The 24,649-nt window shown below is 51.9% G+C and overlaps 1 protein-coding gene across 3 annotated transcripts in view; it reads right to left on the reverse strand.

Moving 5' to 3' along the window:
• LOC139570000 (myosin phosphatase Rho-interacting protein-like) overlaps positions 1-24,400 on the reverse strand; it is a 79,866-nt gene extending 55,466 nt beyond the window's left edge. The window contains exons 1-3 of one of the 3 annotated variants that reach the window (XM_071391421.1): positions 23,473-24,400; positions 11,122-11,199; positions 7,050-7,115 (exon numbers count right to left, since the gene is read on the reverse strand). In XM_071391421.1, coding sequence (XP_071247522.1) covers positions 7,050-7,115; positions 11,122-11,199; positions 23,473-23,595 — 267 coding nt within the window. In that variant the 5' untranslated portion in view covers positions 23,596-24,400. The remainder of the gene's footprint in view (positions 1-7,049; positions 7,116-11,121; positions 11,200-23,472) is intronic. The other 2 variants (XM_071391422.1, XM_071391423.1) reach the window with 2 other exon arrangements.
• Positions 24,401-24,649: the final 249 nt, after the last annotated feature.

Consider the following 24,649-nt stretch of genomic DNA (forward strand, 5'->3'; position numbering starts at 1 on the left):
GAGACATTCTAGTCTGACGTAGGTTCTCTCAGTGTCTAAAATACACACCATCTTACTTTTAGATAATGCCGAGACATTCTAGCCTGACGTAGGTTCTCTCAAACACTTTCAGTAGGACATGACGTGGTATAATATGCAACGTATTCTTAACTTCGTAACTCTGTAGAAAGTGCTCACTTGTGGTTATCATCAACAACACATATGTGAAGTGTGGTAGTAATTCTCTGGCGCTAAGCAAACCATATTTAGCATTGTCAGGTGGCTGGCTAATCAAGAACATCACGGTCTGGCATCTTTATCACTGGGAGATAGAGGAGAGGACCTGTACAGTGAGATAAAGTCTATGAGAGGCTGAGGAATAGAAGATCCCTTCATCAAAAAGAGAGATATTAACGCTATGTTGTACAGAACCAGGATAGACTATAGAGATATTAACGCTATGTTGTACAGAACCAGGATAGACTATAGAGATATTAACGCTATGTTGTACAGAACCAGGATAGACTATAGAGATATTAACGCTATGTTGTACAGAACCAGGATAGACTATAGAGATATTAACGCTACGTTGTACAGAACCAGGATAGACTATAGAGATATTAACACTATGTTGTACAGAACCAGGATAGACTATAGAGATATTAACACTATGTTGTACAGAACCAGGATATAGACTAGAGAGATATTAACGCTACATTGTACAGAACCAGGATATAGACTAGAGAGATATTAACGCCATGCTGTACAGAACCAGGATATAGACTAGAGAGATATTAACGCCATGCTGTACAGAACCAGGATATAGACTATAGTGGTATCTGTATTCTGTAGACATAAAGTGTATGTCAAGCAAGGCGGAAGATGGAGGGTATTTTTCCTCTACTATACACAGTTGGTCTACATAGGGGTCGGGGCCTACATAGGGGTCGGGGCCTACATAGGGGTCGGGGTCTACATAGGGGTCGGGGCCTACATAGGGGTCGGGGCCTACATAGGGGTCGGGGCCTACATAGGGGTCGGGGTCTACATAGGTGTCGGGGTCTACATAGATGTTGGGGTCTACATAGATGTTGGGGTCTACATAGGTGTTGGGGTTGGGGTCTACATAGGTGTTGGGGTTGGGGTCTACATAGGTGTTGGGGTCTACATAGGGGTCGGGGCCTACATAGGGGTTGGGGTCTACATAGGTGTTGGGGTCTACATAGATGTTGGGGTCTACATAGATGTTGGGGTCTACATAGGTGTTGGGGTTGGGGTCTACATAGGTGTTGGGGTCTACATAGGTGTTGGGGTTGGGGTCTACATAGGTGTTGGGGTCTACATAGGGGTTGGGGTCTACATAGGTGTTGGGGTTGGGGTCTATATAGGTGTTGGGGTTGGGGTCTACATAGGTGTTGGGGTTGGGGTCTACATAGGTGTTGGGGTTGGGGTCTATATAGGTGTTGGGGTTGGGGTCTACATAGGTGTTGGGGTTGGGGTCTATATAGGGGTCGGGGTTGGGGTCTACATAGGTGTTGGGGTTGGGGTCTACATAGGTGTTGGGGTTGGGGTCTATATAGGTGTTGGGGTTGGGGTCTACATAGGTGTTGGGGTTGGGGTCTATATAGGGGTCGGGGTCCGATCATGTTGATGAAGAAAACAAAACGTATCCACTTCCATCTTCTCCTGACGTGTGCTGAACTCCCAGAATACCATATCAGCAATATTTTGGGAGCGTTCCTATTCTAGGGGCCCGGGGGGGGGGCGCACAGTGACGGTAAATAGTGGTCATTTTCCTGACCCAGTTTCCCGGTGCCGTTCCGGAGTGTTCCCGGATGAAAAGGCCGGAGGACAATGAGGCCCACCGCGTCAGAGTAGCATAACCAGGGTAACAATGAGAGGGAAACACTCCTACCACCCAACGAACAGGTGTCAGTCACACAATTCACACAGGAAAAATGGACGCACGCAAGAATAGTTGACACACACACGGAAACTGGGATGTTTCCTCCCTTTGTCATCGCGTGGGGATCCGTAACTACACGAAGAGAATTATTCTGATTTCAAACATCTCCAGAAAGCAACCAGCTACACACAAACACAACGCCTTGGTCTTCATCTCCGCAGTCAAAAGCAGCGTCATCTCCTCTTCATCAATTTGGACTGCAGAGAACTGATCAGCGGGGTGTGATAAGTGGGTTCTGTATGAAGCAGAGCCAAAGCTAGAGTCAGGGTTAGAAGCTAAAGGCCAGGGACTGTGAAGCAGCACTGACAGTCAGGCAGAGTGTGTAAAGGCCTCTCACACAAGCAGCCTAATCTCCAGTATGATCAGCTAGTGGGGTTGGTCACCAGTGTCACATTCCCCAGTGACGCGCACGCGCACACACACACACACACACACACTAAACTGTAAGGGACTTTCTCTAGTCTATGTTCTTTCGTTTCTTTCAAATCCATATTTTTCTACTAACCTTCCCCTCTCGCTCTCTGTTCTCTCACCCCCTCCTCCTCTCACCTCCTCTTTTCTCCTCTCTTCGACCTCCCTCTCTCCCTCACTCCCTCCCACCTCTCTCCCTCACACCTCCCTCCCTCCCTCCCTCCCTCCCACCTCTTTCCCTCACTCCCTCCCACCTCTCTCCCTCACTCCCTCCCACCTCTCTCCCTCACTCCCTCCCACCTCTCTCCCTCACACCTCTCTCCCTCACTCCCTCCCTCCCACCTCTCTCCCTCACTCCCTCCCACCTCTCTCCCTCACTCCCTCCCTCCCACCTCTCTCCCTCACTCCCTCCCACCTCTCTCCCTCACTCCCTCCCTCCCACCTCTATCCCTCACTCCCTCTGCTCTAGTATTAGCCTGGTCAGGGACAAAGCTCATGCTAGCAAAATTGCAACATTGTGTTAAATATTCTGGGCCCTCAGAATTTCCAGCACCAATGAGATTCGGACAGACAGACACTGCTGGAAGCTATTTGCGCAAGGGATAAGAAGTAACTAGGTAGGCTTATTTTATGACGTTTCCACCGGATCAGAGCATGCCATTTTCCCCGCCCTTTCATGCTGAGTGGTTATCAAAACAGAGAGAGAAGGAAAGATTAAGTTGAGGAACTATTGTCATTCTCAATGGATGTAAAAACAGACTTTGTTTACTTCCTTTGAGAAGCTCCACAGTGATGGTGAGTTGAGACAATCAGAAATTCTATCAGATCCCCAAATGGGGACATTTAGAGGCCTCAAGCTAGACCTACTTCTATATACGTAATCAGTTGAGTATTCTTACTTAAGATTGACAGGAGCACTCTAAACTGTTAGGGTGGGCTAGAGCTAGGTAGGGTGGGGAAGAGCTGGGTAGGGTGGGGTAGAGCTAGGTAGGGTGGGGTAGAGCTAGGTAGGGTGGGGTAGAGCTAGGTAGGGTGGGGTAGAGCTAGGTAGGGTGGGGTAGAGCTAGGTAGGGTGAGGTAGAGCTAGGTAGGGTAGAGCTAGGTAGGGTGAGGTAGAGCTAGGTAGGGTGGGGTAGAGCTAGGTAGGGTAGAGCTAGGTAGGGTGGGGTAGAGCTAGTTAGGGTGGGGTAGAGCTAGGTAGGGTGGGGTTGAGCTAGGTAGGGTGGGGTAGAGCTAGGTAGGGTGGGGTAGAGTTAGGTAGGGTGGGGTAGAGCTAGGTAGGGTGAGGTAGAGCTAGGTAGGGTGGGGTAGAGCTAGGCAGGGTGGGGTAGAGCTAGGTAGGGTGGGGTAGAGCTAGGTAGGGTGGGGTAGAGCTAGGTAGGGTGGGGTAGAGCTAGGCAGGGTGGGGTAGAGCTAGGTAGGGTGGGGTAGAGCTAGGTAGGGTGGGGTAGAGCTAGGCAGGGTGGGGTAGAGCTAGGTAGGGTGGGGTAGAGCTAGGTAGGGTGGGGTAGAGCTAGGTAGGGTGGGGTAGAGCTAGGTAGGGTGGGGTAGAGCTAGGTAGGGTGGGGTGGGGTAGAGCTAGGTAGGGTAGAGCTAGGTAGGGTGGGGTACAGCTAGGTAGGGTGGGGTACAGCTAGTTAGGGTGGGGTAGAGCTAGGTAGGGTGGGGTAGAGCTAGGTAGGGTGGGGTAGAGCTAGGTAGGGTAGAGCTAGATAGGCTGGGGTAGAGCTAGGTAGGCTGGGGTAGAGCTAGGTAGGGTGAGGTAGAGCGAGGTAGGGTGGGGTAGAGCGAGGTCGGGTGGGGTAGAGCTAGGTAGGGTGGGGTAGAGCTAGGTAGGGTGAGGTAGAGCTAGGTAGGGTGGGGTAGAGCTAGGTAGGGTGGTGTAGAGCTAGGTAGGGTAGAGCTAGGTAGGGTGAGGTAGAGCTAGGTAGGGTGGGGTAGAGCTAGGTAGGGTGGGGTAGAGCTAGGTAGGGTAGGGTAGAGCTAGGTAGGATGGGGTGGAGTAGAGCCAGGTAGGGTGGGGTGGGCTAGAGCTAGGTAGGGTGGGGTAGAGTGAGGTAGGGTGGGGTAGAGCGAGGTAGGGTGGGGTAGAGCTAGGTAGGGTGAGGTAAAGCTAGGTAGGGTGGGGTAGAGCTAGGTAGGGTGGGGTAGAGCTAGGTAGGGTGGGGTAGAGCTAGGTAGGCTGAGGTAGAGCTAGGTAGGGTGGGGTAGAGCTAGGTAGGGTGAGGTAGAGCTAGGTAGGGTGGGGTAGAGCTAGGTAGGGTGTGGTAGAGCTAGGTAGGGTGGGGTAGAGCTAGGTAGGGTGAGGTAGAGCTAGGTAGGGTGGGGTAGAGCTAGGTAGGGTGGGGTAGAGCTAGGTAGGGTGGGGTAGAGCTAGGTAGGGTAAGGTAGAGCTAGGTAGGGTGAGGTAGAGCTAGGTAGGGTGGGGTAGAGCGAGGTAGGGTGGGGTAGAGCTAGGTAGGGTGGGGTAGAGCTAGGTAGGGTGGGGTAGAGCTAGGTAGGGTGGGGTAGAGCTAGGTAGGGTGAGGTAGAGCTAGGTAGGGTGAGGTAGAGCTAGGTAGGGTGGGGTAGAGCGAGGTAGGGTGGGGTAGAGCTAGGTAGGGTGGGTTAGAGCTAGGTAGGGTGAGGTAGAGCTAGGTAGGGTGGGGTAGAGCTAGGTAGGGTGAGGTAGAGCTAGGTAGGGTGGGGTAGAGCGAGGTAGGGTGAGGTAGAGCTAGGTAGGGTGGGGTAGAGCTAGGTAGGGTGAGGTAGAGCTAGGTAGGGTGGGGTACAGCTAGGTAGGGTGGGGTAGAGCTAGGTAGGGTGGGGTAGAGCTAGGTAGGGTGAGGTAGAGCTAGGTAGGGTGAGGTAGAGCTAGGTAGGGTGAGGTAGAGCGAGGGAGGGTGGGGTAGAGCTAGGTAGGGTGAAGTAGAGCTAGGTAGGGTGAGGTAGAGCTAGGTAGGGTGGGGTAGAGCTAGGTAGGGTGGGGTAGAGCTAGGTAGGGTGGGGTAGAGCTAGGTAGGGTGGGTTAGAGCGAGGTAGGGTGGGGTAGAGCTAGGTAGGGTGGGGTAGAGCTAGGTAGGGTAGAGCTAGGTAGGGTGAGGTAGAGCTAGGTAGGGTGGGGTAGAGCTAGGTAGGGTGGGGTAGAGCTAGGTGGGGTAGCGCGAGATAGGGTGGGGTAGAGCTAGGTAGGGTGGGGTAGAGCTAGGTAGGGTGGGGTGGGGTAGAACTAGGTAGGGTAGAGCTAGATAGGCTGGGGTAGCGCGAGGTAGGGTGGGGTAGAGCTAGGTAGAGCTAGGTGGGGTAGAGCCAGATAGGCTGGGGTAGAGCTAGGTAGGCTGGGGTAGAGCTAGGTAGGCTGGGGTAGAGCTAGGTAGGGTGGGGTGGGGTAGAGCTAGGTAGGGTAGAGCTAGGTAGGGTGAGTTAGAGCTAGGTAGGGTGAGGTAGAGCTAGGTAGGGTGGGGTAGAGCTAGGTAGGGTGGGGTAGAGCGAGGTAGGGTAGGGTAGAGCTAGGTAGGATGGGGTGGGGTAGAGCTAGGTAGGGTGGGGTGGGCTAGAGCTAGGTAGGGTGGGCTAGAGCTAGGTAGGTAGGGTGGGCTAGAGCTAGGTAGGGTGGGGTAGAGCGAGGTAGGGTGGGGTAGAGCGAGGTAGGGTGGGGTAGAGCGAGGTAGGGTGGGGTAGAGCGAGGTAGGGTGAGGTAGAGCTAGGTAGGGTGGGGTAGAGCTAGGTAGGGTGGGGTAGAGCTAGGTAGGGTGGGGTAGAGCTAGGTAGGCTGAGGTAGAGCTAGGTAGGGTGAGGTAGAGCTAGGTAGGGTGGGGTAGAGCTAGGTAGGGTGGGGTAGAGCTAGGTAGGGTAGAGCTAGGTAGGGTGGGGTAGAGCTAGGTAGGGTAGAGCTAGGTAGGGTGAGTTAGAGCTAGGTAGGGTAGAGCTAGGTAGGGTGGGGTAGAGCTAGGTAGGGTGAGGTAGAGCTAGGTAGGGTGAGGTAGAGCTAGGTAGGGTGGGGTAGAGCTAGGTAGGCTGGGGTAGAGCGAGGTAGGGTGAGGTAGAGCTAGGTAGGGTGAGGTAGAGCTAGGTAGGGTGAGGTAGAGCTAGGTAGGGTGAGGTAGAGCTAGGTAGGGTAGAGCTAGGTAGGGTGGGGTAGAGCTAGGTAGGGTGGGGTAGAGCTAGGTAGGGTAGAGCTAGGCAGGGTGGGGTAGAGAGCTAGGTAGGGTAGAGCTAGGTAGGGTAGAGCTAGGTAGTGTGGGGTAGAGCTAGGTAGGGTGGGGTAGAGCTAGGTAGGGTAGAGCTAGGCAGGGTGGGGTAGAGAGCTAGATAGGGTAGAGCTAGGTAGGGTGGGGTAGAGCTAGGTAGAGTAGAGCTAGGTAGTGTGGGGTAGAGCTAGGTAGGGTGGGGTAGAGCTAGGTAGGGTGAGGTAGAGCTAGGTAGAGCTAGGTAGAGCTAGGTAGGGTGGGGTAGAGCTAGGTAGGGTGGGGTATAGCTAGGTAGGGTAAAAGAGATAAGGTACCAGGTTCCAGGTACCACCGATTACGTCACCACTACACAGGCTGGTCATTCAACCTACAAGGACATTATGAAAAACTACTCTTCCCTGTCACCTTGCCTCTGCATGAAACCATAAGGTAAGAGAGCCTGGGATAACAGCTCATTAGCTGCGTCTGTAACCAGGTTAAGTTGTTAGGTAGGAAGTGGCATGGCTGCTATGACAGATCCTTACCGATTCGTCCAGGGCGAAGCGCAGGCAGCCATGTTCGTACAGCACAAAGAACCTCCGTTGCCATTTCTGTCGGGAGAAAGTGGAAAAACGTTACAACTTCATCTGAAGACCTGTTTAGGACTAGCGGACTACTAGTGTGTAGTGAACATAGTAAGACAAGCTTCAAGATACAAGGGACAGCAGGTAGCCTAGTGGTTAGAGTGTAGGGACGGCAGGTAGCCTAGTGGTTAGAGTGTAGGGACGGCAGGTAGCCTAGTGGTTAGAGTGTAGGGACGGCAGGTAGCCTAGTGGTTAGAGTGTAGGGACGGCAGGTAGCGTAGTGGTTAGAGTGTAGGGGCGGCAGGTAGCCTAGTGGTTAGAGTGTAGGGGCGGCAGGTAGCCTAGCGGTTAGAGTGTAGGGACGGCAGGTAGCCTAGTGGTTAGAGTGTAGGGACGGCAGGTAGCCTAGTGGTTAGAGTGTTGTGGTGGCAGGTAGCCTAGTGGTTAGAGTGTAGGGGTGGCAGGTAACCTAGTGGTTAGAGCGTAGGGACGGCAGGTAGCCTAGTGGTTAGAGCGTAGGGACGGCAGGTAACCTAGTGGTTAGAGCGTAGGGACGGCAGGTAGCCTAGTGGTTAGAGCGTAGGGACGGCAGGTAACCTAGTGGTTAGAGCGTAGGGACGACAGGTAGCCTAGTGGTTAGAGCGTAGGGACGGCAGGTAACCTAGTGGTTAGAACGTAGGGACGGCAGGTAGCCTAGTGGTTAGAGCGTAGGGACGGCAGGTAACCTAGTGGTTAGAGCGTAGGGACGGCAGGTAGCCTAGTGGTTAGAGTGTAGGGGTGGCAGGTAGCCTAGTGGTTAGAGTGTAGGGGCGGCAGGTAGCCTAGCGGTTAGAGTGTAGGGGTGGCAGGTAGCCTAGTGGTTAGAGCGTAGGGACGGGGTTCTCATCCCCTATCAATACGGGGTTCTCATCCCCTCTCACTACGGGGTTCTCATCCCCTCTCACCACGGGGTTCTCATCCCCTCTCACCACGGGGTTCTCATCCCCTCTCACCACGGGGTTCTCATCCCCTCTCACCACGGGGTTCTCATCCCCTCTCACCACGGGGTTCTCATCCCCTCTCACACCGGGGTTCTCATCCCCTCTCACCACGGGGTTCTCATCCCCTCTCACCACGGGGTTCTCATCCCCTCTCACCACGGGGTTCTCATCCCCTCTCACCACGGGGTTCTCATCCCCTCTCAATACGGGGTTCTCATCCCCTCTCAATACGGGGTTCTCATCCCCTCTCACCACGGGGTTCTCATCCCCTCTCACCACGGGGTTCTCATCCCCTCTCACCACGGGGTTCTCATCCCCTCTCACCACGGGGTTCTCATCCCCTCTCACCACGGGGTTCTCATCCCCTCTCACCACGGGGTTCTCATCCCCTCTCACACCGGGGTTCTCATCCCCTCTCACCACGGGGTTCTCATCCCCTCTCACCACGGGGTTCTCATCCCCTCTCACCACGGGGTTCTCATCCCCTCTCACCACGGGGTTCTCATCCCCTCTCAATACGGGGTTCTCATCCCCTCTCAATACGGGGTTCTCATCCCCTCTCACCACGGGGTTCTCATCCCCTCTCATCACGGGGTTCTCATCCCCTCTCACTACGGGGTTCTCATCCCCTCTCACCACGGGGTTCTCATCCCCTCTCACCACGGGGTTCTCATCCCCTCTCACCACGGGGTTCTCATCCCCTCTCACCACGGGGTTCTCATCCCCTCTCAATACGGGGTTCTCATCCCCTCTCACCACGGGGTTCTCATCCCCTCTCACCACGGGGTTCTCATCCCCTCTCACCACGGGGTTCTCATCCCCTCTCACCACGGGGTTCTCACCCCCTCTCACTACGGGGTTCTCACCCCCTCTCACTACGGGGTTCTCACCCCCTCTCACCACGGGGTTCTCATCCCCTCTCACCACGGGGTTCTCATCCCCTCTCACCACGGGGTTCTCATCCCCTCTCACCACGGGGTTCTCATCCCCTCTCACCACGGGGTTCTCATCCCCTCTCATCACGGGGTTCTCATCCCCTCTCACTACGGGGTTCTCATCCCCTCTCACACCGGGGTTCTCATCCCCTCTCACACCGGGGTTCTCATCCCCTCTCACACCGGGGTTCTCATCCCCTCTCACTACGGGGTTCTCATCCCCTCTCACTACGGGGTTCTCATCCCCTCTCACTACGGGGTTCTCATCCCCTCTCACCACGGGGTTCTCATCCCCTCTCACCACGGGGTTCTCATCCCCTCTCACCACGGGGTTCTCATCCCCTCTGAATACGGGGTTCTCATCCCCTCTCACTACGGGGTTCTCATCCCCTCTCACTACGGGGTTCTCATCCCCTCTCACCACGGGGTTCTCATCCCCTCTCAATACGGGGTTCTCATCCCCTCTCACCACGGGGTTCTCATCCCCTCTCACCACGGGGTTCTCATCCCCTCTCACCACGGGGTTCTCATCCCCTCTCACCACGGGGTTCTCATCCCCTCTCACTACGGGGTTCTCATCCCCTCTCACCACGGGGTTCTCATCCCCTCTCAATACGGGGTTCTCATCCCCTCTCAATACGGGGTTCTCATCCCCTCTGAATACGGGGTTCTCATCCCCTCTCACCACGTGGTTCTCATCCCCTCTCACCACGGGGTTCTCATCCCCTCTCACCACGGGGTTCTGATCCCCTCTCACTACGGGGTTCTCATCCCCTCTCACTACGGGGTACTCATCCCCTCTCACACCGGGGTTCTCATCCCCTCTCACTACGGGGTTCTCATCCCCTCTCACCACGGGGTTCTCATCCCCTCTCACCACGGGGTTCTCATCCCCTCTCACCACGGGGTTCTCATCCCCTCTCACCACGGGGTTCTCATCCCCTCTCACCACGGGGTTCTCATCCCCTCTGAATACGGGGTTCTCATCCCCTCTCACCACGGGGTTCTCATCCCCTCTCACCACGGGGTTCTCATCCCCTCTCACCACGGGGTTCTCATCCCCTCTGAATACGGGGTTCTCATCCCCTCTCACCACGGGGTTCTCATCCCCTCTCACCACGGGGTTCTCATCCCCTCTCACCACGGGGTTCTCATCCCCTCTCAATACGGGGTTCTCATCCCCTCTCAATACGGGGTTCTCATCCCCTCTCAATACGGGGTTCTCATCTCCTCTCACCACGGGGTTCTCATCTCCTCTCACCACGGGGTTCTCATCCCCTCTCACCACGGGGTTCTCATCCCCTCTCACCACGGGGTTCTCATCCCCTCTGAATACGGGGTTCTCATCCCCTCTCACCACGGGGTTCTCATCCCCTCTCACCACGGGGTTCTCATCCCCTCTCACCACGGGGTTCTCATCCCCTCTCACCACGGGGTTCTCATCCCCTCTCACCACGGGGTTCTCATCCCCTCTCACCACGGGGTTCTCATCCCCTCTCACCACGGGGTTCTCATCCCCTCTCACCACGGGGTTCTCATCCCCTCTCACTACGGGGTTCTCATCCCCTCTCACACCGGGGTTCTCATCCCCTCTCACACCGGGGTTCTCATCCCCTCTCACCACGGGGTTCTCATCCCCTCTCACCACGGGGTTCTCATCCCCTCTCACCACGGGGTTCTCATCCCCTCTCACCACGGGGTTCTCATCCCCTCTCACCACGGGGTTCTCATCCCCTCTCACTACTGGGTTCTCATCCCCTCTCACACCGGGGTTCTCATCCCCTCTCACACCGGGGTTCTCATCCCCTCTCACCACGGGGTTCTCATCCCCTCTCACTACTGGGTTCTCATCCCCTCTCACTACTGGGTTCTCATCCCCTCTCACACCGGGGTTCTCATCCCCTCTCACACCGGGGTTCTCATCCCCTCTCACCACGGGGTTCTCATCCCCTCTCACACCGGGGTTCTGTGGAATGTTTATTATATGACTACAGCGCTACGAAACAGCGAACATGCATTCTAACCCATCCCCCCTTTCATGTGAGCGTGCACACACACACACACACACACACACACACACACATACATACACACACACACACACACGGGTGTTCTTACCCGGGATCTCTGCATGGGATTGCCAAAGTCTGTTCCCTCGGGGGCCAAGCACAGCCATCCACCATAAATAGGTTTGGCCTGTAAAACACAGAGAAAAGAGCCATGTAGACGAGCATTAACATTGAGGGGGGAAGCAGTGAGAGAGAAAGTCTGGGTGAATGAGTAGAGAGAGAGACCCTCAAGGAGAGGCCGTTTTAAAACCACACCAGTGAGCAAGCCTGTCAGCGTAAATCAGCACCGTTTGATGCTATAAACCACTGCCTTTCCGTTCAAATTGCTTAGATGAGTCTAGAATGAAGCGTTCTGTGTGAACAGCAGCGCCTGCCTATTCATCTACATTCACCTCACGGAAGCTGTTTTGAGCCAAAAACCGTCTTGTTCCCAATGAAAACACAGAGGACAAGTTGAAAAGATGTGGAAACATAAACATGGAGACAGAGTTCCCACAAGGCCGAGGGGGAGAAACATTTCAAATGGGTGCTCTTTGTACTCTATTAAAAAACTCCTGTCTGTCTCTGATTTTGGCTGTTAAACATTACCAAGAAGCAGCTGTCAGGCCCGTTGGGCTCCTTTTCCCCCTCTGCCCCTTAAATTCCAGGCTAGCGTCTCCCCTGCAGTAGAGAAGTGTACGATTATTAGTCTGCGGGGGATTTTGACCGTATTGCTAGCTAGCCCGTGTCCCTGTATGCCAGTCGTAAATCCACATGTGCCTTGTTTCAGCTTGCAAAGACGGCCTGACTAATGTGTCTACGGAGACAGATAGAAGAAGTGGTTCCTTTTAAAAAGGTGATGGGTGATTGAGGTAAACGTGTCAGCACATAGTCCTTAGACATCTGATAAGAAGAGTCTGGTGGCCTCCCGAGTGGGTCAGTGGTCTAAGGCACTGCATCGCAGCGCTAGCTGTGCCACTAGAGATTCTGGGTTCGAGTCCAGGCTCGGCCGCGACCTGAAGACCCATGGGGCGGCGCACGATTGGCACAGCGCTGTCCGGGTTAGGGGAGGTTTGATGTCCTTGTCCAATCGCGCACTAGCAACTCCTGTGGCGGGCCGGGCGCAGTGCACGCTGACACGGTCGCCAGGTGTACGGTGTTTCCTCCGACACATTGGTGCGGCTGGCTTCCGGGTTAAGTGGGCATTGTGTCAAGTAACAGTGCGGCTTGGCTGGGTTGTGTTTCGGAGGACACTCGACCTTCTCTTCAGAGTCCGTACGGGAGTTGCAACGATGAGACAAGACTAACTACCAATTGGAAACCAGGAAATTGGGGAGAAAAAGGGGTAAAAAAATAAATAAAAGAACAGTCTGGCATTTAGACTGATGACGATCCAAAATGGATGTTTCCTGTCCTCAGATCCTATATAGGGGTGGAAGACAGCCTAGCAATTAAGAGCAATGGGACAGAAACCGAAAGGTCGCTGGTTTGAATCCCTGAGCTGACTCAGTTGTGCCCTTGAGCAAGGCACTTAACCCTAAATTGCTCCAGGTTCACCGTCAATAACGGCTGACCCCAGGACGTGACCCCACTCTTCGAGGTCGCCTCAGAGGGAGTGGGGGATGCAAAAAACAAAAACACATAGGACAAATACTATTCTATTATTAGAGCTATATGGGCCATGTGATAAATAAATGAGCCCATACCATACTGGTAAGTGGTGTTTTATAGCATAGCAAACTATTTCTCCATTGGTCACATTCAAAACATCCAAAGAGAGAGAGAGGCAGGGAGCGAGAGGCAGAGAGCGAGAGACAGAGAGCGAGAGACAGAGAGCGAGAGGCAGAGAGCGAGAGGCAGAGAGCGAGAGGCAGAGAGCGAGAGGCAGAGAGCGAGAGGCAGAGAGCGAAGAGACAGAGAGCGAGAGGCAGAGAGCGAGAGGCAGAGAGCGAGAGACAGAGAGCGAGAGACAGAGAGCGAGAGACAGAGAGCGAGAGACAGAGAGCGAGAGACAGAGAGCGAGAGACAGAGAGCGAGAGGCAGAGAGCGAGAGGCAGAGAGCGAGAGACAGAGAGCGAGAGGCAGAGAGCGAGAGACAGAGAGCGAGAGGCAGAGAGCGAGAGACAGAGAGCGAGAGACAGAGAGCGAGAGTCAGAGAGCGAGAGACAGAGAGCGAGAGTCAGAGAGCGAGAGACAGAGAGCGAGAGACAGAGAGCGAGAGACAGAGAGCGAGAGTCAGAGCGAGAGGCAGAGAGCGGCAGAGAGCGAGAGACAGAGAGCGAAGAGGCAGAGAGCGAGAGACAGAGAGCGAGAGTCAGAGAGCGAGAGACAGAGAGCGAGAGGCAGAGAGCGAGAGGCAGAGAGCGAGAGACAGAGAGCGAGAGTCAGAGCGAGAGGCAGAGAGCGGCAGAGAGCGAAGAGGCAGAGAGCGAGAGTCAGAGAGCGAGAGGCAGAGAGCGAAGAGACAGAGAGCGAGAGGCAGAGAGCGAAGAGACAGAGAGCGAGAGGCAGAGAGCGAAGAGACAGAGAGCGAGAGGCAGAGAGCGAAGAGACAGAGAGCGAGAGACAGAGAGCGAGAGTCAGAGAGCGAGAGACAGAGAGCGAAGAGACAGAGAGCGAAGAGACAGAGAGCGAAGAGACAGAGAGCGAAGAGACAGAGAGCGAGAGTCAGAGAGCGAGAGACAGAGAGCGAAGAGGCAGAGAGCGAGAGGCAGAGAGCGAAGAGACAGAGAGCGAGAGGCAGAGAGCGAAGAGACAGAGAGCGAGAGGCAGAGAGCGAAGAGACAGAGAGCGAGAGGCAGAGAGCGAGAGGCAGAGAGCGAAGAGACAGAGAGCGAGAGGCAGAGAGCGAAGAGACAGAGAGCGAGAGGCAGAGAGCGAAGAGACAGAGAGCGAGAGACAGAGAGCGAGAGGCAGAGAGCGAGAGGCAGAGAGAAACAGAGCGAGCGAGAAAGAGACTGACAGGAGAGAATGAGAGAGAGACAAAAGGAGAGGTAGAGTACGAGCAGCTGTAGCCCGTAATGATGTTGGTGGGCCTGAGGAGCCAGGAGGGCTGGAGAGGAGCGACACACCCTTGCACTCTTCCTCCACACACAGGCCTCACTTCCTCTACAGTGGTCCTCCCATTACCTTTCTGTCCCCTCTCAGCTCTCTCCCATGACCACCCCCATGACCCTCCTCCCCTCCCCCTCCCCCATTCCCTGGGGTCATTTATCTCTCCCTACCACTAGTGCTGTCCCATTCCCTGGGGTCATTTATCTCTCCCTACCACTAGTGATGTCCCATTCCCTGGGGTCATTTATCTCTCCCTACCACTAGTGATGTCCCATTCCCTGGGGTCATTTATCTCTCCCTACCACTAGTGATGTCCCATTCCCTGGGGTCATTTATCTCTCCCTACCACTAGTGCTGTCCCATTCCCTGGGGTCATTTATCTCTCCCTACCACTAGTGATGTCCCATTCCCTGGGGTCATTTATCTCTCCCTACCACTAGTGATGTCCCATTCCCTGGGGTCATTTATCTCTCCCTACCACTAGTGATGTCCCATTCCCTGGGGTCATTTATCTCTCCCTACCACTAGTGATGTGCCATTCCCTGGGGTCATTTATCTCTCCCTACCACTAGTGCTGTCCCATTCCCTGGGGTCATTTATCTCTCCCTACCACTAGTGATGTCCCATTCCCTGGGGTCATTTATCTCTCCCTACCACTAGTGATGTCCCATTCCCTGGGGTCATTTATCTCTCCCTACCACTAGTGATGTCCCATTCCCTGGGGTCATTTATCTCTCCCTACCACTAGTGATGTCCCATTCCCTGGGGTCATTTATCTCTCCCTGCCACTAGTGTTGTCCCATTCCCTGGGGTCATTTATCTCTCCCTACCACTAGTGATGTCTCATTCCCTGGGGTGATTTATCTCTCCCTACCACTAGTGATGTCCCATTCCCTGGGCTCATTTATCTCTCCCTACCACTAGTGATGTCCCATTCCCTGGGGTCATTTATCTCCCCCTACCACTAGTGCTGTCCCATTCCCTGGGGTCATTTATCTCTCCCTACCACTAGTGATGTCCCATTCCCTGGGGTCATTTATCTCTCCCTACCACTAGTGATGTCCCATTCCCTGGGGTCATTTATCTCTCCCTACCACTAGTGATGTCCCATTCCCTGGGGTCATTTATCTCTCCCTACCACTAGTGATGTCCCATTCCCTGGGGGTCATTTATCTCTCCCTACCACTAGTGCTGTCCCATTCCCTGGGGTCATTTATCTCTCCCTACCACTAGTGATGTCCCATTCCCTGGGGTCATTTATCTCTCCCTACCACTAGTGATGTCCCATTCCCTGGGGTCATTTATCTCTCCCTACCACTAGTGATGTCCCATTCCCTGGGGTCATTTATCTCTCCCTACCACTAGTGATGTGCCATTCCCTGGGGTCATTTATCTCTCCCTACCACTAGTGCTGTCCCATTCCCTGGGGTCATTTATCTCTCCCTACCACTAGTGATTTCTCATTCCCTGGGGTGATTTATCTCTCCCTACCACTAGTGATGTCCCATTCCCTGGGCTCATTTATCTCTCCCTACCACTAGTGATGTCCCATTCCCTGGGGTGATTTATCTCTCCCTACCACTAGTGATGTCCCATTCCCTGGGGTCATTTATCTCTCCCTACCACTAGTGATGTCCCATTCCCTGGGGTCATTTATCTCTCCCTACCACTAGTGATGTCTCATTCCCTGGGGTGATTTATCTCTCCCTACCACTAGTGATGTCCCATTCCCTGGGGTCATTTATCTCTCCCTACCACTAGTGATGTCCCATTCCCTGGGGTGATTTATCTCTCCCTACCACTAGTGTTGTCCCATTCCCTGGGGTCATTTATCTCTCCCTACCACTAGTGATGTCCCATTCCCTGGGGTGATTTATCTCTCCCTACCACTAGTGATGTCCCATTCCCTGGGGTAATTTATCTCTCCCTACCACTAGTGATGTCCCATTCCCTGGGGTGATTTATCTCTCCCTACCACTAGTGCTGTCCCATTCCCTGGGGTCATTTATCTCTCCCTACCACTAGTGATGTCCCATTCCCTGGGGTCATTTATCTCTCCCTACCACTAGTGATGTCCCATTCCCTGGGGTCATTTATCTCTCCCTACCACTAGTGATGTCCCATTCCCTGGGGTCATTTATCTCTCCCTGCCACTAGTGATGTCCCATTCCCTGGGGGTCATTTATCTCTCCCTACCACTAGTGCTGTCCCATTCCCTGGGGTCATTTATCTCTCCCTACCACTAGTGATGTCCCATTCCCTGGGGTCATTTATCTCTCCCTACCACTAGTGATGTCCCATTCCCTGGGGTCATTTATCTCTCCCTACCACTAGTGATGTCCCATTCCCTGGGGTCATTTATCTCTCCCTACCACTAGTGATGTCCCATTCCCTGGGGTCATTTATCTCTCCCTACCACTAGTGATGTCCCATTCCCTGGGGTCATTTATCTCTCCCTACCACTAGTGATGTCCCATTCCCTGGGGTCATTTATCTCTCCCTACCACTAGTGCTGTCCCATTCCCTGGGGTCATTTATCTCTCCCTACCACTAGTGATGTCCCATTCCCTGGGGTCATTTATCTCTCCCTACCACTAGTGATGTCCCATTCCCTGGGGTCATTTATCTCTCCCTACCACTAGTGATGTCCCATTCCCTGGGGTCATTTATCTCTCCCTACCACTAGTGATGTCCCATTCCCTGGGGTCATTTATCTCTCCCTGCCACTAGTGTTGTCCCATTCCCTGGGGTCATTTATCTCTCCCTACCACTAGTGATGTCCCATTCCCTGGGGTCATTTATCTCTCCCTACCACTAGTGTTGTCCCATTCCCTGGGGTCATTTATCTCTCCCTACCACTAGTGATTTCTCATTCCCTGGGGTGATTTATCTCTCCCTACCACTAGTGATGTCCCATTCCCTGGGCTCATTTATCTCTCCCTACCACTAGTGATGTCCCATTCCCTGGGGTGATTTATCTCTCCCTACCACTAGTGATGTCCCATTCCCTGGGGTCATTTATCTCTCCCTACCACTAGTGATGTCCCATTCCCTGGGGTCATTTATCTCTCCCTACCACTAGTGATGTCTCATTCCCTGGGGTGATTTATCTCTCCCTACCACTAGTGATGTCCCATTCCCTGGGGTCATTTATCTCTCCCTACCACTAGTGATGTCCCATTCCCTGGGGTGATTTATCTCTCCCTACCACTAGTGTTGTCCCATTCCCTGGGGTCATTTATCTCTCCCTACCACTAGTGATGTCCCATTCCCTGGGGTGATTTATCTCTCCCTACCACTAGTGATGTCCCATTCCCTGGGTTAATTTATCTCTCCCTACCACTAGTGATGTCCCATTCCCTGGGGTGATTTATCTCTCCCTACCACTAGTGTTGTCCCATTCCCTGGGGTCATTTATCTCTCCCTACCACTAGTGATGTCCCATTCCCTGGGGTGATTTATCTCTCCCTACCACTAGTGATGTCCCATTCCCTGGGGTAATTTATCTCTCCCTACCACTAGTGATGTCCCATTCCCTGGGGTCATTTATCTCTCCCTACCACTAGTGATGTCCCATTCCCTGGGGTGATTTATCTCTCCCTACCACTAGTGATGTCCCATTCCCTGGGGTCATTTATCTCTCCCTACCACTAGTGTTGTCCCATTCCCTGGGGTCATTTATCTCTCCCTACCACTAGTGATGTCCCATTCCCTGGGGTGATTTATCTCTCCCTACCACTAGTGATGTCCCATTCCCTGGGGTGATTTATCTCTCCCTACCACTAGTGATGTCCCATTCCCTGGGGTGATTTATCTCTCCCTACCACTAGTGATGTCCCATTCCCTGGGGTCATGTATCTCTCCCTACCACTAGTGATGTCCCATTCCCTGGGGTCATTTATCTCTCCCTACCACTATAGTGATGTCCCATTCCCTGGGGTCATTTATCTCTCCCTACCACTATAGTGATGTCCCATTCCCTGGGGTCATTTATCTCTCCCTACCACTATAGTGATGTCCCATTCCCTGGGGTCATTTATCTCTCCCTACCACTAGTGATGTCCCATTCCCTGGGGTCATTTATCTCTCCCTACCACTAGTGATGTCCCATTCCCTGGGGTCATTTATCTCTCCCTACCACTAGTGATGTCCCATTCCCTGGGGTCATTTATCTCTCCCTGCCACTAGTGATGTCCCATTCCCTGGGGATATTTATCTCTCCCTGCCACTAGTGCTGTCCCATTCCCTGGGGTCATGTATCTCTCCCTGCCACTAGTGATGTCCCATTCCCTGGGGTCATTTATCTCTCCCTACCACTAGTTGCTCCGTTCGAGTGTCACTACCACACCAAGGGACAGTCGAAAACGAGGGGGAGGGCTAAGGGAGGGGGTGGGGGGTTATTGGGATTCAGCGCAACTCTCCATTTCCTCCCCACTACAGGCCAAGGGGCCCTGAATGACTGAAGGGGCTTCCTCTCTCCTCCACTCATTTCGGAGCCATGCTAAAAAAGTCCATTCAAATGTACTGTGTAGTCCGATTGTCCACCTTACTCCTGCTAGCCAAGTAAAACCATTGCAGAGCCTTTGTCATTCTGGAATAGAAATGGAACGTATAGATCTAACATACATGATTCTGGACCATGTGGAATTGCGATCAATGTATGTGTATTCTAGAACTCTGGTCTCCACTGGTGAGAGTAACCTCTGGGAAACTCTGCTCCAGTTTCAAGCCTGACCCCGCACTTCCTTTCACAAGCTCTTCCTCTCCTTCCTCCCCCCAAACTCTCTCCATACTCTTCCCCCCACCACCTCCTCCCCGAGTTCTCTTCCTCACTCCCCCCACCACCTCCTCCCCGAGTTCTCTTCCTCACTCCCTCCCTCCATACTCCTCCCCCCACCACCTCCTCCCAGAGTTCTCTTCCTCACTCCCTCCCCCCACCACCTCCTCCCCAGGTTCTCTTCCTCACTCCCCCCACCACCTCCTCCCTGAGTTCTCTTCCTCTTCTCCCTCCAAACTCTCTCCATACTCCTCCCCCCACCACCTCCCCAGGTTCTCTTCCTCACTCCCCCCACCACCTCCTCCCCGAGTTCTCTTCCTCTTCTCCCTCCAAACTCTCTCCATACTCCTCCCCCCACCACCTCCTCCCCAGGTTCTCTTCCTCACTCCCCCCACCACCTCCTCCCCGAGTTCTCTTCCTCTTCTCCCTCCAAACTCTCTCCATACTCCTCCCCCCACCACCTCCTCCCCAGGTTCTCTTCCTCACTCCCCCCACCACCTCCTCCCCGAGTTCTCTTCCTCTTCTCCCTCCAAACTCTCTCCATACTCCTCCCCCCACCACCTCCTCCCCAGGTTCTCTTCCTCACTCCCCCCACCACCTCCTCCCCGAGTTCTCTTCCTCTTCTCCCTCCAAACTCTCTCCATACTCCTCCCCCCACCACCTCCTCCCCAGGTTCTCTTCCTCACTCCCCCCACCACCTCCTCCCCGAGTTCTCTTCCTCTTCTCCCTCCAAACTCTCTCCATACTCCTCCCCCCACCACCTCCTCCCCAGGTTCTCTTCCTCACTCCCCCACCACCTCCTCCCTGAGTTCTCTTCCTCTTCTCCCTCCAAACTCTCTCCATACCCCTCCCCCCACCACCTCCTCCTCCCCGAGTTCTCTTCTCTCTCCTTCCCTCTATACTCGTCTCCTACCACCTCTCCCAGACTGTTTCTGCTCTCACTCACTCACCCAGCCACCACCCTCTCTCAAATCCCTCTGTCTGTCTATACTTCCATCACATCCCCCCCATCTCTCCCTCCTCCCTGCCCCCCACCATCTATCCTGAGTGTGTTCTCCCCCTCTCCGATGCCTCGGGAACTACAGGGCAGTGTAGCTCAGCAGTAGTTATTAAAGGTTGTGTTTCTGGATCGAGGCTCTCTCCTCTCCCAAAAGAACATACAAAGTGCTTTCTCTGGCACACATCATCACATGAGCTTGGAGGCATCCAGAGCTAGGTCTACACTTCAGGGAAATAAGTCCTTTATCACACTAAACTAACTGCCAAAGACGGGATCTGCTTTGACGCCCCCTCTCCTCCCACAGTTCCACCTTCCTCCCATCACTGCGGTGTACAACAAAGAGATTGTTTATATTGGATACTGTTCCTCCACATTCTGGTCCTTTTTCCTTCAGATAACTTATCCATGTGGGCTAGGAATATTGTTTTTTCTTCTCAATGTTGCAATCGTGAAGGAGGTTTGATCAAATGACAGGACAGTGAAAGATGGAGCTCAGCAACTCCCTTTTCCTTCATGTCCAGAATCAGATTCAAAATAACTTGTTTTTAAACGTAGGGCTCAAATTCAGTTAGACTAAACGAGAGCTTCTCTTGGAGCCATTCAGTGTTTCTTAAGACACCATTGAAGCACCCCCCGACCTCCAGTTATCTACTTACTAGAGGCCCAGTGGATGGAAGAGGTACCACCCTCCATGTTTCACTTATGATTTCTACACTTCCACTTTCCTGCTATTTTCATTTGGTCCACTCATCCCAAAAGAAGTCATGAAATAATATAAGCGAGCAGATAGGCTCCAGTCTTCATTAATGTTTACATTGTCTTGTTGAAAATGGCAGTCAATGTCATGGCTAGTTTCTTAGAATGGATTTGGGATAGAATGTGGTTCTTTTAAAGTATTGTTTAATTTTAAGAAAGTAGGCCTAGCTAGCGTAGAAGATTATAGTTTATGTTGTCAGGTTAAGATTCCCCCGGTATGAGACCAAGTCATTTCCAGCCCTATATAGAGAGAGCAGTGAACAGAAGCAACTCTGGCTCCACCTGTGACGTCATAAAGGACAGTCTAAACGGGATCCTTGGGACTTCCCAACTCTGATGTCACCCCCATTGAAGTTGAAATGTAAAAATGGTTTGGTAAGTGTTAGGGTTGGGTAAGGTTTATGGGTAAGAGTTATGGTTAGGGGTTAAGGTTAGGGGGTATAGACCTCCCAAGGATCCCGGATAGCACTAACCGAGAGAGGAGGGCTGCGTCTCAAGGAGATTAAGAAAGTGATAGAATCTTAAAGTGATTACATGCCTGACTCAGCAGTCCGGGTCGGAAGGGGTTAACCCCCGCAGTAATCACAAGCAGGCCGTCACACACAAACACACTTCCTCACACACAGTCTCTTTGGAGGAGAGGACGCTTGCTGTTCTTAAGCCACGTTCAAGGGCCCATCTGGACGTCATCACATGGGATCTATTACAGGATACAACCGAGACTAGCTAACGATCTGGAAGACAGATCTTCTCATTAGCTGCTTCTTTTTACTGGAAACGTGTCATTTCAACCAAAGACTTGACGATACGTTGTTTATAACGTATGTGTACTTGAGTCTAGAGCTTCATATTTTCAGTTTTGTGCACAAAACATCTTGAGTAGGAGTGTAACGGTCCACGTATTGGTACCAAACCCGGTCGGTACCTCTGGTCCGCACTGTGAACCGGATGAATACAGAAAAACGACAGATAAAAAGACAGTATGCCTAGAACGCTGCATTGTATGCCTCTAGTAACTGTGATGAAAAAAATAACATCTCAGACTATTCCGTTAAAACAACTATTCCGTTAAAATGTGCACATTGTATTCAAAATTTGAATCTTAACTGGAGCGTTTCAAAACGGTCCTTTTGTGAGGCGCAGCGGGGGACTAGTTGTGTATCATGGAGAGCGGTGGATAAACCAGGAGGATCTTCATCATCGATTAAACCTCTAGTTGGGGAACATTTTGTCTTCCCAGTCGATTACAACAGCGATGGGCATAGAGGGTATGTTGCCACTGCTCAACCAGAATAGCCTGTGCAGCTGCCAACACCTCAAATATGTAGACACATTTACACAGACGAAAACGCAAAAAAATAATAATAATTAACTGCTTCCCTCTGCATTCAAGCACCCCGTTCGCAGCCGATTCTGACCGGCCAAATAGACTTAGAAGAGCGATAGGTATGTTTACAGCCACGGATATGCACCCGTTCTCTCAGTGGTTGAGACGAACAGGGGTTTTCAGCACCTTGTGAAAGTGCTCGAACGACGTTACAAACTTCTCCATCTCGCTCCCATTTCAACAAACAGGAAGTACCCCACTCTATGTAAGCAAGCTAAAGTCAAAGTTGTCAATGAGTTGGCCAATGAACCCGTGTTGCACTTGTCAGCAATCAAGTTTTCAAGATTTGTAACTTTCAAAATACAGAAATCGTCCCCGTATGATGCATTGTCGATGAGTAATCGTGTGTTTTCATTTAAGAAAGTCCAGGGTTGTTATTCCTCGTGGTGCTCTTATCATGTGATTTGACTGGGATCAGGCCTTATACGACTGATGATCATGTATGGAGACAGGAATAACAACACTTTGGATTTTATAAAATATGCCAACAAAAAAAAATTGTTTTGTTTTTCACTTTCCCGCTGTTTACTGAAAACAAATTGTGACCCCGAAACCGCAGTAAGTACCAAACAATGGGTTTGGTGAACCACTACATCCCTAACCTTGAGTCAGCTCAGCTGCAGAGAACCCACGGCCAGGGTCACATTCAGGAGGGCACCACCGTATTGTTTGCCTCCACAGATATCTGTGTGTGGCAGACAGTCCCCTTGAGTCAGCTGGTGACCCTGCTTGCCAGTGCCAGCCCTATGGGACAAGGGGATCTTTCAGGTCAATGTCTCCCAAATATTGGGTCAGGACCCATGACGGGTCAGCTGATTCCTCCTCTTGGATCGGTGGTGTTATTTGCCAGTTATAAAAATGTTATTCCTAACCAGAAGCTAGTCAAAAACCTGGTTCATCCATCTATTGAAATCCAAATGTTCATCTGTGACTTTCCACCAGTGTCATAGTATCCCAGGTTATTCCTAAGTTTGAACCAGTGGTTGATGATTGTGAGAAACACTGGTTCTTCCCATCAGAACCACACCTTAGTTTATTGTCATGCTGAAGCAGGGTAAACACCATGAGTTACTGAATAGTGAACACACACTATTGGCAATAGGAAAGCTGATTAAGACTTGAAGAACACAATTCGCTACAGCCGCAATAACATCTGCTAAATATGTGTATGTGACCAATACAATTTGATTTGAGGATGGCAAAGTAGACAGCATGAAATTGGCCAACACTGTCACCGTTTTAAAACTCTGTTATAAAAACCTACAATACTATGCGAAGTTCCATTGCAAGTTTGACTAGCTAACTGTATAATTCAATTATTACATAACTTGCCAGCAACAGCAAGCTCGACACGCCCAAATGGTTATATTGTAGCTAGATTAGCAACGAGTTCACGTTACAAGCACCTATGCTACAATGTGGCAACAGCACCACAATAACGCATTACCTGATTCAGATCTTGATCGGTCAAGAGATGCAACTCCCGAGGTTTGAAGCAATTCTGACATTTACTTTTATTGAAAATGTTCGCCTGGAATTTCCTGCAAGAGTTCTCTTTCGCCGTAGACATTGTATTTCGCCTCCGTTCACCGTAAAATGCAAATGTGAAAAAAAGAAAAATGTAGAGTGTATATAATTTCGTTGTTTTCTTTAGCTACGTTAATTTCATCCAATTTGGCACATGGGCCCAGCAATCCAATGCATGATGATCCAAATAACAAGCGGTCTTGAGTTCACACACACACAATCCATATTCAAGGTCTTGTGTTGTTTAGTTGTACCCAATGTATATTATCCAATATGACTGCTAGCCATCAAGCTAGCTAGACGACACCATTCGTGTGCGTTATTCAGTCCATGGCCTGTATCCACAAAGGCAAGCGAGTAACAAGGTAGTTTTGTTGTAATCGATAGTTAGCTAACTAGCTAACGTTATTGTGCGAACCACAAAAATAGAAATTGCACAGTGTTAGCAGCCTCAAGCTCCAAGGCAACAGCTTCCATCGGGTGGTAACCTACACCCATTGAAAGATCATCAAAAAAGTGGAGGTAGCTGGCTAGCAAGAGCTAACTAGCTACAAACGTAACAGTTACTCTTTGCAAAGTTTACCACCACTGTTTATTCACTGGCTATCAAGCTAGGTAATAAAATCCTCTCGCCTAGCTAGGTATTTAGCTAGGGTAAAAAAAATTGTGGAATACAAAGTTTTCTGCGTAATTCACTCCCCGCTGACACATAGTACTCAGACGAAGCGCTTCTTACACAATCATTGACGCATACACGAGTTTTTCGGTTTTAATTTCAATGGCTAGCTGCGCCCCTGAGTTTATATTCTTCTTTTTTTCAGGGAGATATTTTACCCAATGGAGGGAGGTCGCGAACGCACAGATTTCCGCTGGAATTTTCATTGTATCTCGCGATAGTTGCTCTACAACACCATCTTGCTAGGGATGGGGACGCAACAATAATGGATAAACACTAGATTGTATTTTGCTTTATGTTGGCCAATGAGAGGTTTTGAATTACCAGTCGGCCATATTGGTAATCCCCAGAAAACGCAGTCCTCCATAGGAATGAAGGGAATTCTACATTATTTCAATTAAATGTTTCAAGGACAAAAGTA

This window comes from Salvelinus alpinus, chromosome 3 (assembly GCF_045679555.1).
Source record: "Salvelinus alpinus chromosome 3, SLU_Salpinus.1, whole genome shotgun sequence".
NCBI lineage: Eukaryota > Metazoa > Chordata > Actinopteri > Salmoniformes > Salmonidae > Salvelinus > Salvelinus alpinus.